This window comes from Gastrolobium bilobum, unplaced genomic scaffold, assembly GCF_033153095.1.
Source record: "Gastrolobium bilobum isolate Gb01-03AN ecotype WA unplaced genomic scaffold, APGP_CSIRO_Gbil_v1 utg739, whole genome shotgun sequence".
Taxonomy (NCBI): domain Eukaryota; kingdom Viridiplantae; phylum Streptophyta; class Magnoliopsida; order Fabales; family Fabaceae; genus Gastrolobium; species Gastrolobium bilobum.
This window is the reverse complement of record NW_026897966.1, coordinates 234,963-254,824: the sequence shown is the minus strand read 5'-3', so window position 1 is coordinate 254,824 and position 19,862 is coordinate 234,963. Positions and strand designations below refer to the sequence as shown.

Here is a 19,862-nt window from a genome sequence, read left to right as displayed (position 1 = left end):
AGTTTACTTGTATTATTTACTCTCATAACCGTTATCTCCTTCACACGTGTGAACCAAATCTGATGCAAGACAGTTGCATAAATGGGACCCCCCTAACCCGGGTAACAAGCAAACACCAAGCTAAAAAACAACATAATAGCTTCAGTACAAAGGGCAAGAAGCAGAACTTATAACAAAAGACCCTTTCAGCTAACCTTTTTCTCTTACCTCATAGATTCTTTAATTGCTTTCAAATATAATTACAAGGACATGCAAAACCTATACCATTTATATTCAATTCTCTCCCTAGCCTTTTTCATAATGTAATAAAACTTCTTCCACCTTATACTCTCATTCTAAGCTTCTACAGTTTTTCTTTGCTACTAATCAACATGGAGGAATCTCAGTACTTGATGTGGATGAAGAGAAAACAAATCTTGAAGTCACATATTCAAGAACCATTTGGAGCCTGCAACAACAACAACTCATGGGAGGAAAGGGCTTTTGCAGAAGATGCGGCTAGGATACTTGGTGGTTGTAGATGGCCTCCAAGATCTTACACCTGTCATTTCTGTAAAAGAGAGTTCAAGTCTGCACAAGCTCTAGGGGGCCACATGAATGTGCACAGAAGGGACAGAGCTAAGCTCAAACAAAATCTTAGCCAAGGGAATGAAACCCTTCATCATCATCATCATCACAAAAATGATTGTAAGTCTTTATTTGCTCAATTTTCTTCAGAGAACTGCTCTCACCTAGATTGTTGTCTTAATCCTTACTCTAACCTTGCTGCTGGTACAGTTACAACAAGCAAACTCTCATCTTCTAGGCCATCAACTATGTCCACAAAAGAGAATTTCTATCAGCCTAACATGTCTCCTGATTCAGAACCAAAAGGGCTAATCAATGCAAGGGAAGAACTTTATAAAGGTTTGGGATGTAAAGATTATGTTGAAGCAAGTTTGTCTGTGGCACAAAATTTGGTTTTTTGCCAAAAGTTACCAACTGATTCACGTGGGGATGAAGCCATCAGATATAAAAGAACAAAGACTTCTATTTCTTCTCTGCCTCTCTTCCTCAAGCCATGTTCAAATGATAGACACCTAAATTTTCAGTCTGCAGAATTCGTACTTGGACTTAAGCCTGGAATGGAAGACTTAGATCTTGAACTCAGGCTGGGGAAACCACAGAAAGTTTAGTATATAGCACAGACAGAAGAAGTTGGAATGGAATGTCAGTGTTTGTCTTTCTATTTTTGTTTTTTTTATTTTTATTTTTCTGTTAGGGGTTGATAGAATATAGGAAAGAAGCCAAGAACATTTTCTTCACCTAACTAAACCTTGAATAGAATGATAAGGTTTATTTTCATGTAATGTTAATTTGAATATTAATTCTATCTCTAGTTGCACGTTACTATCTTATTTCATCTCTTGAATATGTTTCATTTTTCTGTTTTTGAGCATATAGAATTATCAGTATGGTAACTGCATGCTGTTCATTGAAAGCAAATGAGAAAGGAAAACACAGCACTATAGTGCTTTCAAGAATATGTAAAATTTAACCATCTCATTGTGATAAAGTTGGACAAACTCTAATATGTTAATGGGAAATGAATCTCTGTGCTAGGGTTTCACAATGAAGGGGATGCAAAGTAAAATGAACAAATAGATTCAGATAAACCAATTTGGATTTTTTCATGAAAAAATCACTTATATAATTTTTATTTTATTTTATTAATCTCTTCTCTTCTCTGTGTGTCTGGTTCTCAACCATGTCTTAACACTCACAAATTTGATTCCTCCAGTTAACTGCAAAGGAATCAAAGAGAAAGAAAAGTTCAACTGTAAGGTATTAATTAAGTGGTAGAAGAACTGACAGTAACTGACAATTAGAAGTCACTTCAGCTACATATATTCCAGGTAACTAACAGTATCACATGCATATAAACCTGCACAAAAATTATGAATAACCTTTTTACCCGGATCATGTCACCCACTTACTACTTCACCTCATCATTTCCATAAATTCCAAACCGTTCAGTTGTTTTCCACATGTTCCTTCCTACCACTTCCAAATAACCAACCAACCACACGGAAATTGAATATTGATACAATAGAGACGAATATTAATTTAGTTTGGTATAGACTATAGAGAGAGATAGAAAGGACATCACATCATTGGCCTTATTAGCATGTCATTGTTTTTACTCTTGGTGCCATATATCCATGTTAGCTATAGTTATCCCTACAAATGTCCCTTTCTTATCTTCCAAATATTTAGAAGCCCGAGACTATTCTGCTTGTAGTAACTCAAAAACAGTGTTAGCCACCTTATTGTGACATAGACCGTTCCTCCATAATACACAAAAGGACGTCACACTCACTTCTTTTCAACCTTCCTTTGTATGGAAATTTGACGAAACATCACTTTTGACTTCATTTCTTTGCAGTCTACTGAGAGAAACACAGAAGCATAAGCATTGCTGTCTATGACTAAGGGGGAATACTTGCTACCCTTCACACAAATTTTTTCCCAACATGGCTAGATTTATATTGATTCACATAGTGATAAGACATTGGCATAAAAGAGACACATAGTGATAAGACATTAGCACACTGATTTTTGACATGCGTTGCTGTAAAACTAACTCTCAAACTTGTCAAATTAGAAAATTCATTCAACAATTATTTTCTTCATATTTAAACTTTTTTTTTTCCTTTTCCTGACAACTTGGTGTTTATTATGTATGGAAAGTAGTAGGTTCATGGGATGATTTTGATTAATTAATGCAACATTTTGATTCTGGCTATATCTTATGTTTGAATTGAAGATATATATATTTGCAGCAGAGAGAGGTCACATGGGGATGATGTGTGTGCTTCTGTTTTTCTTTGGGGTATTTATTGTGGGAATTCAGATAGATATAATTCTTTTTCTTTATTTTGTGTGCTTTGATGTATGTATGCAGAGCATGTTGATATTAATATCTCTAGATATTGCTATATATATATATTGCTGAAGTTTTAGTGTAATTCAGAGCAGTTAAGAGTCTATAGAGATTAGAAATTGTAGCTACCTAGCACGTGTGTGTCTATGCATTAGGCAGTGTTTCTAGCTTTTGGCAGTGAAAACAACTATACAGACATTTCGTCGTATAATTAATCTCTATCAATTGGTCGTGAAGGACGCTTTGACAAATGACACTTCACAAGCTTAATACTCCTTCCTTCCCACGATGTCTCTTTACTCTTCCTAGAAACCTAGCTAACTCAATTTGTTATATCATGCTTCAAATAGAAGAAAAAAAAACTAGACCTTTGAGGTTCTTTTGACAAAAGGGAAATAAGCACAAGGTACATGCACGTCATGGCAATTGTAAATTATAATCCGTGACTATAATGGGTTTTGTTATTTTGTAGGTACCTAATTACCTATGCATGTGAATGTGCCACATGACTGAAATTCCTACATGAACGAATATATCAATTCAATTCAAAGACTTTTTTCCATACATGTAAGTCAAATCTCATAGGGTTAGTTAAATTATAATTAGGGCTGCAACTAAGCTCATTATTGTTAGCTAGGCACCCTTAGAAAAAACCCAAATTCGCGTCACTCTCTTAAAACATATAAAATTACAATCAATTATACTTATTTTTAAATAAGGAGAAAATGTTTGTACTTTGAATCATTTTAAATGAAACGACGTCGTTTTGATAATTTTTTACACTCTCTATCCTCTATAAAATTAGAATGAGAGAGAAAGTAGAAGAGAGAGAATGCAAAAAATTACTTATCATGCACCAAAAGGACGTTGTTTTATTAAAATGACACAAAGTTATATCATTTAAAAAGACAACCGTTTTTTCCTTTAAGAAAACATAAATTTCATTTTTTGACTTCTCATTTATCATCCTTATTTAAATTACTATTGTTATTTCTCTTATTTATCATATATACACACTCGTGCATGCATGTGTGGGTCACTTTCCAAAATAAAAAGGCAAAAAGATTCTTCATAATTCTCTTCCCTCAACAGCAGTGACAACATGAAATAACCCCACAATGGGCCCATATTGAAATCAGGAAAATAGAAGTTGGGCCCACATTTGGTTCATCAAGTTGGGCTTGGGCCGGAGATAAAATAGCACGCACATCAAACAGCAGACATGCCTAGTCACAAATCGACGTCGTTTCCGGAAAATCTAAGAAACAAGTTCAGAAGAACAATGGCGAACCCAGAGAACAGGAGCAGAGGTTCAAGATGGTCCATCAAGGGGACCACTGCTCTCGTCACTGGAGGAACACGTGGAATCGGGTTCCTCTTTTTTTATTTTTTGTTTTATTCTCACTTTCTTTCTAGCGCTACACATTATTGAATTCTCTCTCTCTCTCTCTCTCTCTCTCTCTCTTTTTGGTGGATTCTCTTTGTGGGTAGAATTGAATTCGGGTTTCTTGATTCTGGGGTTTCTTAAAACGACTTAAAGGTACGGTTTTTGCGTTTTGAATTTTCTGGGTATGATGGTTCACTGTTCAGGCACGCTATAGTGGAGGAACTGGCGGAGTTTGGTGCCACTGTGTACACTTGTTCTAGGAATAAAGAGGAGCTGAATCGGTGCTTAAAGGAGTGGCAAGAGAAGGGTTTTTCGGTTTCTGGGTCGGTTTGCGATGTGTGTTCTCCAACCCAAAGAGAGAAGCTTATTCAACAAGTGGCTTCTGCTTTCAGTGGCAAGCTTAACATACTTGTAAGTTCCTTCTTTCTTACGTCACAAGAAACACATTCACGGTTTTTATGTGGCTGTGTTACTTATTTTGTCTTTGTTTTTAAAACAACTTAGAACCAATTCTTAAGAGAGTTCATGAAGAGGAAAAAAAGAAAGTGAAAAGATGGTGTAAAAAACTTTGTTATTTGTTACTATTTGATTATTTTAGCGTCAAATTGATAAAATAGAAATGTTCGAATTGCTAGGCTTGTTTCTCGTACGAGCATGACTTCAGTTCATAATAAATTTTGATTATATCAATATATCATCATCTTGTGAGCTTAGGTAAACAATGTTGGAACAAATGTGTGGAAGCGAACAATTGAGTATACTGCCGAAGATTATTCAAAAGTGATGACTACTAACTTGGACTCTGCATACCATTTATGCCAACTTGCATAAGCTCAGGTTCTGGAACCATTTATGCAGCGAGTAAAGGTGAGTTCATGTATAATCATGTCATCCTTTGCTCAAACATGATAGATTACTAATTATTTTGAAAGTTATTTACTAAAGAGATTCAATATGCTACTTTCATCAGCTGCAATCAATCAGCTTACCAAGAATCTTGCATGTGAATGGGCAAAGGACAATATAAGGAGCAACTGTGTTGCGCCCTGGTATACAAAAACATCACTTGTGGAACATGTAATGCTCTTTCACCCTGTTTTACTTTCTGTTCCAAGGACTTATCATTTTTCTTTTGGGAAGATTGACTATGTACGTTGCCTGAAATCTTGAGTTGGATGGAACTGTAACTGATTGGTCATTATTTAATTCTGTGCAGATAGTATTCTTCTATTTTGTTAGTGTTGTCCTCACTACATTCACCACTTCAGTGTCATGCTATATTATAAAATATCATTATACAAAATCTATGCTTTGAAGTTCTTATGTTGATGATCCATTTGAGGATGATCAACAGTGTGTGTGTGAAAGTATTCAGATAAGAAGAGTGCATCTATCAGTCTTTACGACTCAATAATCCTTTAGATTATTGAATTTGAAAATCTAAATTGCGTGCATATGGGGATTGCTCATAGAGTTATATGCATTATGCTACATTGTGATTACTGATTACATTAATATTCTATCACAACTTTATTGATTTCCATATTGACAAAATTTTATTTTCTAGTTCTTTATTTTACACTAGCTTAATTACTATTTACTACCATTAGGGTCATCTAACAATGTAAAGTATCAAGAAGCAAATTAACAATAGTTGAACCTAGGGCAGGACCAGTTTCGGGTAGAACAAAAGAGGATAAATTTGTTATCGATTTCTTTCTAGTAATTTCTTTCTAGTAATTACTTTTATTATAAAATTCATTTAGTATTGCTTATTGGGTGACTTACATGACAAAATGTTTTATGTAATCAGACAGTCCTCCAATTTTTTTAAACATTTACCTGCTGCTGTTTGTTTGATTTAAGTCTGGATATGAAAAAATCTGTTGTTACTCAGGTTTCCATGTTAAGGTGTACCAAAATCAGGTGTGTTTCAGTATTACTGTTGACTGAACTTTTCTAGATATGGACTGTGTTTCTGGACAATAGTCTGTGGCTTATTGTAGTGGTTAGTAGTGCTTGTTAGTTTGTGTAGATATACTTGTTAAATTCATATGAAATTGCATGAAAAAGGAAATTAACTGGCTGAGAGGGCGGCAACATAGCAAATATGGACTTGTTTATTGAGTCACATCACATGGGATTGAGGGTTGACTTTGTAGCTTCCCTGCTGGATCTGCTGATGTTCTTGTGTAGTTGTGTATTATAGCTGGTCCGTGTATGGAGAGTTTTCTGCTAACATAGTCTTACTTTAGTATTTGTAATTTAAGTGTGATCATCTGTATTATTAATCTTCAAATGACAATATTACCTTCATTAACTTTGGTTGCTAATTGTTTACCTTTCTAACAGTTGCTGGCTAACAAAGAGTTTGCAAATGAGATACTATCTCGAACACTGAATAAGAGGATAGCAGAAACACATGAAGTGTCATCCTTGGTCACTTTTCTTTGCTTGCCAGCTGCTTCCTACATCACTGGACAGATTATTGCTGTTGATGGAGGATTCACTGTGAATGGATTTCAACGCACCATGAAAATTACTTAAACCAATTTTTTTTTTTTTTTTTTTATTTTCTGGATTTGGTTACTGGTTTGGCTACCCTTTTTTTTCAGTTTGTCATGCAGCATTTTGTTTGTGGACTGGTATTGTTGAACGTATTCATCAACTTAATTTTAAAGTGAATACAAATAAGAATCTTCATTCGTGGGTTATGTAAACATATTTAATTCAACATCAAAATCACTTTTATTCTAAATTATTAGGTCGGCAGCCAATGAATCCAAAGATATTAAGGAAAAGGAAAAATAAATAAAAGAGAGTAAATAAATAATCTAAATTTATTTAATTGTTCTACTTAAATCAATATTAAATATAAAGGGCAAATTTTGGTGCCGGAATAACATAACTCCAAGCTTGCCCTCCTTAAATTTTTATTGAACATATGTTATGTAATTTTTTTTTGGATAATTTGAATACATTTCTTATTTAATGAAATTTATGTAGATTTAGATAATAACAAACAGTTAAGAACCAAAGAGGATTTGGTTCAAGTGATACATGATTGATTTGTCTTAAATAAAGTATTGGGTTGAAGTTCTTGTGAATGTAAAAATTTATGTTCGGGAGAGTTTGTCTTTTCATGATGTAGATATTCTCGACTCGAACAGGATTGTCTTATACATGTGATTTATCTAAAAAAGATAGTTAAAAAGTATTTCAAAATATATATTATTCACATTTTTCCTTTGTAATATTATTGCAATTTATCAATCTCGAACTGAATCAAATGCAGAGGTCCCAGCAAATAGTGGTCGGGCCCAAAGTTTTTACATCAAGTTGGGCTTGGGCCGAAGATACAGGTGCGCACACAGCAGCATGAGATATGACCACTATCAAGTCGACGTCGTTTTTCGGATGATCGAAAAAACATTGTTCAGAAGAAGATAAGAACAAAAGTAAAACAATGTCACAGAACCAACAATGGCGAACCCAGAGAACAGTAGCAGAGGCTCGAGATGGTCCCTCAAGGGAACCACTGCTCTAGTTACTGGAGGAACACGTGGAATCGGGTTTCTTAATCTTCTTTTTAGTGTCACTTTCTTTCTTGCGCTCCGCTGTGTAGAAATGTTTCTCTTTGTTGCTTGAATTGAAATTGGTTTTTTTTATTTATTTTTTTATTCTGGGGTTTCTTAAAAATACTTAAAGTTACGTTTTTTATGTGTTGAATTTTGTGGGTGTGATGGTTCACTGTTCAGGCACGCTGTGGTGGAGGAACTGGCGGAGTTTGGTGCCACTGTGTACACTTGTTCTAGGAATGAAGAGGATCTGAATCGGTGCTTAAAGGAGTGGAAAGAGAAGGGTTTTTCGGTTTCTGGATCGGTTTGTGATGTGAGTTCTCCACCCCAAAGAGAGAAGCTTATTCAACAAGTGGCTTCTGCCTTCAACGGCAAGCTCAACATACTTGTGAGTCCCTTCTTTCTTACGTTACAGGAATCACATTCAAGCCTTGTACGGGTTTGGATTAACTTATTTTGTATTTGTGTTTTCGTAAAAAGCATCATTCTAAGATTTTTGGGCAAAAGGTTTGCTCTTAAAGTTGATTGGGTAATTTTTTTGAAGTTAATGTAGATTAGTCCCGTCAATGATATTGACGTGATTAGTGTAGTTAATGATATTGACGGAACTCGTGCGCCATGTAGGCAGTCCCATACTATACCTTCGGAAGACCATAACTTTTGACTCGGGTAGTCAAATCAGATTATTTTTTTTATTTCACGTAACTTTTCGAGATTTATGCAATGACACCTCATTTGACATATTTTATCTCCCGCAAACATAATTCGAATTTATAACAATGGCACAATCATAAGAGCATTTAAATCTAGAAGATGACACATGCGTCAACTCATGGTGTTGGTTCGGAAAGAACTCAGGATCTTCTGGATTTAAATGATCTTGTAATTCTGGAACTATTGTTGCAAATTCAAACTATGTTTGTGGGAGATAAAATATGTCAAATGAGGTGTCATTGCGTAGATCTCGAAAAGTTATGTGAAATAAAAAAAAAATCATGACTCGAGTCAAAAGTTATGGTCTTCCGAAGTTTTACGGTAACGAGACTGCCTATGTGGCACTGACATGGCACAAGTCCCATCAATATCATTGACGGGACTAGTCCGGTCAATACCAGTGACGTGTTTGATTGCATTAGTTTGAAAAAACTTATCCAATCAGCTTTAACTGGACAATTCTTTTGCTCAAAAGTCCTAGAATGGTGTTTTAGCCTTGTGTTTGCTACTTGTAATTATTTGAGGATTTTAAGAGAGTAAATGAAAAGATAAAAAAAAAAAAGTGAAAAGATTATGTAAACAACTCCGCTATTTATATTTATTTGATGATTTTAGCATAAAATTGATAAAAATTAGAAATGTTCAAATTACTAGATTTGTTTCTCTTAAGAGCATGACTTCATCTCTTAATTAATTTTGTTTATATCATCATCTTGTGAGCTTAGGTAAACAATGTTGGAACAAATGTGAGGAAGCCAACAATTGAGTATACTGCTGAAGATTATTCAAAAATCATGACTGCTAACTTGGAATCTGTATACAATCTATGCCAACTTGCATATTCTCTTCTTAAAGCATCTGGAAATGGAAGCATTGTGTTCATTTCCTCTGTTGCAGGTCTGACAAGCATAGGTTCCGGAATCATTTATTCAGCGAGTAAAGGTGAGTTGATGTATTATTATGTCATCATTTGCTCAAGCATGATATATTACTAATTATTTTGAAAGATATTAACTATAGAGATTCAACATGTTGCTTTCTTCAGCTGCAATGAATCAGCTTACCATTAATCTTGCTTGTGAATGGGCAAAAGACAATATAAGGAGCAACTGTGTTGCACCCTGGTATACAAAAACATCACTTGTGGAACATGTAATGCTCTCTCACCCTGTTTTACTTTCTGTTCCAAGGACTTATCATTTTTTCTTTATGAAGATTGACGTTGTACATTGACTGAAATCTTGAGTTGGATGGAATTGTAACTGATTGCTCATTATTTAATTTTGTGCAGATAGTATAGTATTCTTTTATTTTGTTAGTGCTGCCCTTGCTACATTCATCACTCAGTGTTCATGCTATATTTTAAAATATCAATATACGTTATCTATGATGTGAAGTTCTTGTATTCATGCTTCTTTTATGGATCATCAGTAGTGTGAGAGTATTCAAATAAGAAGCGTATGTTTATCCATCTTTAAGACTTTTTAATTTGTTTAGATTATTTAATAGGAAAATCTAAATTGCCTGCTATTGAAATTATAGGTAGTTAGGCATAGAGGGAGCAAAAGTGAGTTACACTGAAAAATATTCTGCATTGATGCGTTATGAAGTCGTTACACAAAAGACAAAGCCTACTCCCCTATTTATACTAATAGAAGACACCTAAAATAAGGAAGCATATTCTGAAAATAAAGAAATATGGAAACCAATACTATTTTAAGATATGGTCGTTGTTCAAGATATTATATGATATTTTTAGATATATTAACACCTTCATATGGGGATGGCTCATGGAGTTATATGCATTATGCTACATTGTGATTACACCTAAAAGGGGGTGAACCGGAGCAGTGGTAAAACTATTCCTTTATGACTGAAAGGTCATGGGTTCGAATCCAGGAAACAGCCTCTTTACAATTATGTAAGGGTAAGGTTGCATACAAGGATTTTTTTCACCCCCACTCGTTAGTCGGGGAGTGGTCTTTTTTTTTTTTTTTGGTCATATGACAATGTAAAGTATCAAGAAGCAAATTAACAATAGTTGAACCTAGGGAGTGACCAGTTTCGGTTAGAACCAAAAGGGATGAATTATACTTTATATATTTGTAATTTCCGTGTGATCATCCGCATTATTAATCTTCAAATGACAATATTATTTTCATTAACTTGGGTTGCTAATTGTTTACCTTTGTAACAGTTGCTTGTTAACAAAGAGTTTGTCAATGAGATACTATCTCGAACACCGACTAAGCGGATAGCAGAAGCACATGAAGTGTCATCTTTGGTGACTTTCCTTTGCCTTCCGGCTGCTTCCTACATTACTGGACAGGTTATTGCTGTTGATGGAGGATTTACTGTCAATGGATTTCAACCCACCATGAGAATTACTTAAACCAAAATTGTCTTCTTTTTTTATTTATTTTCTGGATTATGTGTTTGGTTCCATGTTCTGGCCACCCAATTTTCAGTTTGTCATGTACCATTTTGTTTGTGGACCGGTGTTGTTAATCGTATTCATCAACTTAATTTTAAAGTGAATGCAAATAAGAATCTCTAGCGTGGGTTATGTAAAATTATTTGTTTATTCTACTTAATTTTGTATTTAATAAATTTAGCTACTTTTTGCTAAATAAATAAATTATATTATTTTTTGAAGTAATTAAACTAGTTAGATATTTGTTTTATATATATATATATATATATATATATATATATATATATATATATATAATCGGGATCAGTTTACATCGGTGTTAGACTAATAAATTGTGACACCCTCCTTTGTATGCATCCAAGGGAAGAGTCTGCTAAAACTGATTAGAGACGTAACGTTGACAAGTAAAATTCCTATTCAGTAAAAACAATTTTATGTTACCAATTAAAATCTTACTAGGAAAACTGACTTCACAAAATAAAAGCAGTAAGTAAATTTTTGGAAAGGTTTTCGCTGCGCAATTCTGATTTTTCTTGAAAACAGTCTATCTTGCAAAAATCATGTAAATTCGAAATCAACAGCTTAAAAAAATATTCTTTGATATATAGAAACTAGACATCTGGGGCTTCGCGTACATATAAATTATAAGCGAATCGGAGGTGAATTGCTCCACGAAACAGAACTCGCAAAGTACTTGAAAATTCATTGTATTTTTCCAGAAACCTCCTGACTTGTAAAAATCATAATAAATCGGAATTACAAGCTTTGAACATAATCTTTATATAATCTGAAAGTACACAACTGGGGCTTTATATACATATGAATTATACCTCATTTGGAGGTCTGTAGCCCCAGAACGACAACTCGCAAAGTGCTCGCAAAAATAGTTCAAAAATCCGAATTTAAGTACAACAGCAATTCTTTTCGCAAACTAATTACCAGAATTATAAACATCATGCTACACTTCTTTTCAAAACAGAATATACATCATGGCAAGCCATTCTTTAAGAAACTACATCAAGGTCAAATATTCAGAATACACTCAACAGAGACAGCGAGCAAACAACAAGGTTGTCAATAGCATAACTTAACAGAATTGTCATGTAATCATGTCATCAAACACTTCCTCAAATGCTTCTAAGTCCTTTTGCAATTTATAAAAATTGAGCCCCCGAAGGGGTGAGAAAAATCTCAGTAGTGTGATAGCAAAACCAATAATGCAACAGTATTAAACTAGGCGGCACAGAATTCCAAAACAGTCGCATCAACATTTAAAATTCCGTACAGCTGTTAATCATCATCTTATTGCGCATATAACGTCATGGTCATGTATATTCATAATAGTCATAATAGTGCGTATATAACACCATTTCCTTGTACGTTCATAGCACCGTCGTGCACGTACTAACATACACAGTGGATATTCCATAATGGCTCCTCAAAGGTGAATTCCAACTGTGGCCTATGAGGACGGAAGTCAAGTGTCCCATACCCTGGTACCGAAGGGATGCCTATATGATGCGTGCTCAAACGTATGCATATTTATATAACTATTCTAGTCCATGAGCAGCATGAAATTCGTGCATGTATGTCATGATATGCTTTACACACAAACAAGAAACAAATGAATTATGAGGTGTATATGCATGACTAGATCATCATCATAATAGCATATATTTCATGTACTTTCCGTACCAAGCTACCACATAACAATTACTTCTCATACAGAATTTTCCATCTTGTCACATTCATAGGCAGCATACATATAGCATATGACAGCACATTAATCCAAGGCACGTGTGAGCAACAATTCACAATTCTATACGCTAGCTAATAATCACATTAGGTAATGCCACCAGACACTTACCTCGAGTCTTTAACCTTTTAAATCAGGCATTCCAATTATCATCAAACAGTCCAATTGTTTAGGACCTTGCGCACCTAAACAAACATATACACCAAATCAGAATTGATCACATTCATTCCCCTACGTTACCTAGCTTTCCCATTCTCGTAAATCCTTGGTTCACCATCGGTTTCATGGTTCTTAAATTAAATTAATATACAGACTTAAGGTTGCATTACCATATGTTCTCAAATAACATAATCCAAAGTAACTTACACATGCATATTCGATATACAATTACAATTATGTGCTAAGGTTTTTATTTTATATCTCTTACCCATTACTCACAATTTCCATTCTTCTTAGTATTAGATTTATAATCGAGTTTCAAAGCTCCTAGCTAAGTACATTTTCTGACTTGAGAGTGCATTACCCTAGGTTATCAAGATACAAAGCCAAGGTTTCTAACACAGGTAGGTTCGGTTCTTGTGGTTCATAAAATTAGTTTTCTGACTTCATATTAATTTGCCTACATGTTAACAGTAACACAACCCAAGTCTCACATACATGCTGATTCGGTTTTAACCCTCAATGAAATGCTTATAATTAATTTATTTACATAGTCTTCCCTTCAAGGCCTAAGGGTGCTCTAGGGGGGTCTTTATACATGTGTCCACATAGGTTTACAACATGAGAAACTAAATCAGAATTCTGGTCCGAAAAGGGAAGTCCTAAAACATGATAATGAGCTCTCTTTCGAGCTCAAAAGGGTTCTTATCGTTAAATTATCATCAAAATAGAACACATAAGGCATGTTGACAAGTTTCCCTATCCTTAGTTTTCTTCATAAGGCTGCCAATTATAAATGTTACAATGGGTCCTAGTGCTTATTGCTAAGTTATTACAAAACAGAATTTAGTTCACTTCAAAACATGATTACTTCAGTCCAAAACAGAATCATGGGAAAGAATAACAAGAACATCTATTTTTTTTTTCCTTTAACAAGACCTACCTTCTTAACTTGGGCATGAGCTAATTAATCGATTTGTATGCTGTCTATATGACTAAAAATCTACATGCAAGATTGTACCCTTATCTTTCTAACGAAAGGCAGTCCAACAATTTAAATGGCTACATCCAAGTTCTTAACATATCCAAGGTTCAGTTCATCACTCGGTGTTTATAGTTTATAGTTTATTTTAACAAAGCTCTACCGATGTCATTTAATCACGGCTAATTAAATTTTCAGCATATTGTCCCCTTAAGTTAACGTATTCCCAAGCCCTATACATCATTCTATTCCAATAAAACAGACCCACAATTGATGAAACCGTGTTCCAAGCCCCCAATGATTTCTTTAGACATGCACATAACCAAGTTTAAGGTTCATACGGCTAGGCAGAATAGGAAAAGGAATGACAACAACAAAACGCCCTCCTATGATACATGTAGAAACCGAACAAAGTGGGGAAAATAAAGACTTGAAATTTAGACTTATACTCTTTCAAACCCTAAGCTTCTAACCGGGGTATCATGTTCCAATGCTAATAATTTTTCTGCCTTTAATTTTTTGTTCTACCCCATGTTATCAAATGACAAACCCCACGGTTGTCTACACATGCAATTTCAGTTTTATTAGTATTACCAAGGGCTTATATTTTTACTTTAACACTACATGTCCTGCAATCATCAAAGTGTGCTAATACGATCTTACAAATGCTGCCCATATACATATTAATGCATGCAAAGCCTAACAAGGCTTTCCCAACTCAAGGAACAGTTCAGCAATGAGTACTAAAATTAGGATGGGTGTGTGCGTGTTTTAACCAATGAGTACACATGCATTCTAATTTTGACCAATGAACACACATGCATTCAGATTTCATTGAGATAAGCTAGGGATTAATTAATAGTTTTGGGCTAACTTGACCTTCCTCCCAAAATATTTGGGCCGACACCTAGAGAGGTGGATAGGGTCCAATTTAATTTCCTAATGAGTGTGGCTTCATGTGGGCTTCTAATTATTATTTCATGTCATTACTAAATAATAGTCCAGATTCTTATATGCTATGATTAAATTAATTCTATCCTTTTCAGGAGGGTTTCACACTCTTAAAATATATATATATATATATATATATATATATATATATACCCACAATTTTAGTTAAAATCATTTTCTTAATTTAATTTAAGTCCACCCTACAATTTGTAGACAATTCAAATTATAGCCATGCTCCCATGTTCTGACCGAAATTTATCCATACTCCTACATTCACGGGATGTTACATAAATCTTACATCATATCTCAACCGTCAATTTTCGTGCATCTAACAATTATATTTAAGAAATCATACGAATTAATTAATCATTAATTATACTATAAATATCAATCGATGATTTTCGCCCATCAACGGTTGAGATGTGATATAAGATTTATTTGTCTTATACGGTGTAAAATGATTCTAATCCTATATATATATATATATATATATATATATATATATATATATATATATATATATATATATATATATATATATATATATATATATAGGTAGGATCTTTTGACATCAGTGTCAAATTTGAAATTTGACATCTCATTCGAGAGCTATTAGATAAAAAAAGATCAACGACTCTGATTTGTAAGTATGTGACACCATTGATTTTTTTAAATCTAATGGCTCTCAGATGAGGTTCAAATTTCAAATTTGACACTGGTGTCAAATTTTTTTTTTCTCTCTCTCTCTCTCTCTCTATATATATATATATATATATATATATATATATATATATATATATATATATATATAGGATCAGGATCAGTTTACATCGGTGTTAAACTAATAAATCTTACATCATATCTCAACCGTCGATTTTCGTGCATCTAACAATTATATTTAGGAAATTATACGAATTAATTAATATTAATTAATCATTAATTATACTACAAATATCAAGTGATGATATTCGCCCATCAACGGTTCAGATGTGATATAAGACTTATTTGTCTTATACGGTGTAAAATGATTCTAATCCTATATGGGCTTAACGTTTCTCAAGTTGCTTGAGATAACGTTATCTCCGACCACCAAATCATAACCGTACAAAGATGGATTAATGGTGATAAAGGAAGAGAGAGAAAAAGGGAATCATAATCATTCAAAGGTGAATCAATTAATATAAGAAAATAAATAAACAAAACGACGTAGTTTTGAGATTGCCGGAGATAAACGTGTCTAAGCTGCCGGAGAAATATTTTTCCCACATTTATATATATATATATATATATATATATATATATATATATATATGAGGTAGTATCTTTTGACATCAGTGTCAAATTTAAAATTTGACACCTCATTTGAGAGCCATTAGATAAAAAAAATCAACGACTCTGATTTGTAAGTATGTGACACCATTGATTTCTTTAAATCTAATGGCTCTCAGATGAGGTTCAAATTTCAAATTTGACACTGGTGTCAAAAAATCCTCTCTCTCTCTCTATATATATATATATATATATATAAGTAGGGGTGTAAATAGGCTGGGCTAGGCTAGGCTTTGACTTAAATAGGCTACGCCTGTGTGAAAAACGTTGTGTCTGGCCTCACCTGTTAGCCTGTGTATGTCCCAAATTATAAGTCTGGCGTAATCTATATTTAAAAACTAAAAGCATTGGCCTAGGCCTGTTGGCCTGTTTAAGCCCATTAAGCATGGGAAAAGTGTTTGTCCTTTTAAATGACATAACTTATATCCTTTCACTCTCACAAAGAGGTGGGACCCACATCTTTATATTTTTTTGTCCACTCTCTCTCCTTCTTTATCTATCTCTTTCTCTCACTTAAAATGACACAACTTTACATCCTTTAAAATGATACACACTTTTCCCATTAAACATTCAACAATTAAAAGAAGGGTTTGTTTTTTCTGCAGTAAGCTCAATACGACGTCGTTTTGGGACAGAAATCATGGTATTTTTATAATTTTAATTTATTTAAGAATTATTATAGTCTTTATAATTAAATTTTTTTATATATTTGAATCCAAAACGACGTTGTTTTGGGAGTAAATGAAGATAACTTATCTGCAGTAACTGTAGAAATATCTTTCTGTTAAAAGAATAACTAAAATAATATTATTTTATTACTCAAAATTATTAAAATAATAATTTTATTTATTTTTTTAAAATAAATAATATGATATATGCCGGCTTATAGGCTTATAGGCCTAACATTTACACACAAAAAAAAGCCTATGGTCTGTTTTCTAAATAAGCTTTTTTAAAAGCTTAGGGATGTTCTATTTTACTATTTTTAATAGGTCAAGTCTGACTTAATTTAGACTAGGCTGTAGGCCCCTGTAGGCTGACCTGAACATTTACATCCTTTTATGTATGTGAGTGGTAAATTCAATTCAATAATTAATTGATAATTAGCATTTGAGGGGGAATACTACTTTTAAAGCCAATTCCTTCAACCTAGAAGATCAGGTTATCAACATGTACAAGCGCAAGTTGTTGGACAAAGTTTTTGTTCTGATTCCAAAGTTCAAACTTAATGACACCGAAGTCATTCCTACCAAACCTTCCGTGTTTTCAAAGAAAACTAACTAATTGAATCTCTCCTTCAACTGCTACTCTTGCCATTATCATATTGAAATGCATCAGTTTCTATTGTCCTCTTTCTTTATATTTCATATGGTGAAAATGGATAACTGTTAGGGCGGTTTGAATACTGCTTTTAAAAAGTTTTTTGATTTTTAAAAATAAAAAATAAAAAATAAAAAAATTTATTTAATAAGTCCGTTTTTTAAAATTGGTTTTAAAAATTATAACTGTTTCTTTTTTAAGAATCAAATTTAAAAAATATGTTGAAGTTGTTTTTGTTCTGTGTTTTGATTTTTAATTCAAAAAATAGACGTCGCCAACTTCTCTGCCAAACTATATTTAGATCATTCTAAATCTCCTATAATTCTGCATTAATCGCATTGTAGATGCCAATAGAAGAAGAGAACCCAACAATCCAAGATATGTGAGGATTGCGAAACAAACCCCCAAAAGAAACTGCACCACAAGACCCTATTGCAGCACAGTTTGTATTAAGCTTAATATAATTAAACGTTGGAAACTCTCAACGAACTAAAATATCAATCAGACGAGGAATATAAGAAATAAAAACACTCATCATATCCACAAATTGACACCGAATAAATATTGCTATTTTTTTATTTATATTAAAAAATGTTATAAAGGTATAGATTCACAATTATCAGTTAAATGTATCCATTTAAATTACTTGTGCTATATTCAAATAATTAATATTTTTATTTTATTTCTATAATTACTTGGTATTCATCAATTACTAGTTGAGCAGGGGGAAATTCAATAACAATATCAATTTAAATTAAGGGAGGATTATACTTACCACCAGCTATATTTACCATCTTATAACTAATCTAATCACCGTTAGATTGGAATTAAATCTATTGATGATTAATTACCTCTTATAATCTTAATCTTTTATCTCACATCCCCTCTCTGTCTGCCTCCCTCTCTAAGTTTTCATCCCCTCTCCATCTCTCTTTAGTTTCTTTTTTTAGGTAAACAAAAGGGGCAATGCCCCAAAAACAACAAAGCAAAAACAAAACAACAAGAAGAAATAAACTAATCAGGTGCAGCAGCTCAGATATGAGCAGAAGACCCCTCCAAATCAGTGAACTTAGTAATAAAAAAATACATTTTTTTAATAAGATTAACGAACGACTTAACGAATTTTTCATATTCTTTGACAAACTCAGGCCTTGCAGTATACTCTTAATCTTCTTAGGACCCATGGACATTCTCAGTTTGGATATTATGTTGCCCAAGTATCCAAATCATTTCTCCTTCGGGGTGTTGGAAGCCTTTACCACAAATGGTTTAGAGTTTTTATATATATATATACTCATTTATTATCCTTCCTTGCCTAAAAGTAGCGAGACTTTCATATATGTTTCTTGAAGGTCGATCTCTAAATTGTTGAATCAAGACTGCCATTAAACCTTTCAAATTTAGAGGGAGAAAGAGGCAGACAAAGAGGAGATGTGAGAGAAAAAATTAAAATTATAAGAGGTAATTAATCATCATTAGATTTAATTCCAATCTAACGGTGATGAGATTTCATTCCAATCTAACGGTGATTAGATTGGTTGTAAGGATGATAAGTATAACCCTCCCCTTTAAATTATAATAAGAAAATATTAATGTAAAGAATTATACAAAATTTAGAATCCATCTAGTAAAGTGGCGGTGACCTAACTCAATAGATGTAGTTTATTTGGTGTTAAGAACCTTTAGGTCACCACCCCAAAAGCTAGCTCAAAGGGTGGGAGTGCTCAAGGCCTTATAAACTTCACATTAGTTGCACATACAACCAATGTGGGACTATATATCTCAACATTTGGCAATACATATTGAATAGGTGAGTAGAGAATTTGAATTTGATTCCAAACAAATATGTCTTTGGAGAAGGACAGACAAATTTAACTGTGATTAAACCCTAACTCGGGATTAGTCTTATAGGAAACTTAAAAAATTGAAATTTATAGGTATACAGAGGGGTCGACTCACCTAATAAAATAGTTAGGGTTGGTATAAAAAAAATGGAGATGACCTAGAAACAAATAGAATGAATAAAATAAGCTTTGAACTAGGGATGTTCATCAACCTATTCAAACTGCAATGACCGAATCAAAAAACCAATAACTGAATTAACCCAAAATCGAAAAACCAAAAATAAAAAAAATCGCATATTTTAATTGGATTAGATCGATTGTCGGTTTGGTTAGTAAAAATCGATCCAATGTATTATGTATTTATTATTTTTGAAAGATGGTGACTAAAAACTTGGATTTTTTTTTAGAAGAATCTTGGATGTTATTGATAACAAATTATCTTGTTTTAGTTTTTATTGTCTATTAATCTATTTTAACTCTTCATG

At 33.2% G+C, this 19,862-nt stretch overlaps 2 protein-coding genes and 1 pseudogene across 6 annotated transcripts; all 3 read left to right on the top strand.

Annotated features, from left to right (window-relative positions):
- Positions 1-371: 371 nt before the first annotated feature.
- On the top strand, positions 372-1,175 carry LOC133311863 (zinc finger protein 10-like). Its single transcript, XM_061512989.1, has one exon. The coding sequence runs from the start codon at positions 372-374 to the stop codon at positions 1,173-1,175; it is 804 nt and encodes a 267-aa protein (XP_061368973.1).
- A 3,030-nt stretch (positions 1,176-4,205) lies between these two features.
- On the top strand, positions 4,206-7,102 carry LOC133311854 (tropinone reductase homolog At5g06060-like; annotated as a pseudogene).
- Positions 7,103-7,722: 620 nt separating this feature from the next.
- LOC133311856 (tropinone reductase homolog At5g06060-like) lies at positions 7,723-11,135 on the top strand. Of its 5 annotated transcripts, none has more exons than XM_061512979.1 (5): positions 7,723-7,882; positions 8,069-8,276; positions 9,328-9,544; positions 9,648-9,745; positions 10,800-11,135. In XM_061512979.1, exons 1-5 carry the CDS (start codon positions 7,794-7,796, stop codon positions 10,992-10,994), a joined length of 807 nt encoding a protein of 268 aa, XP_061368963.1. In that variant the 5' UTR covers positions 7,723-7,793; the 3' UTR covers positions 10,995-11,135. The 5 variants fall into 5 exon arrangements, with proteins under 5 accessions (XP_061368963.1, XP_061368960.1, XP_061368965.1 ...); XM_061512976.1 differs by having other exon boundaries at positions 9,648-9,754; XM_061512981.1 differs by having other exon boundaries at positions 9,648-9,772; positions 10,830-11,135.
- The last annotated feature ends 8,727 nt before the right edge of the window (positions 11,136-19,862 follow it).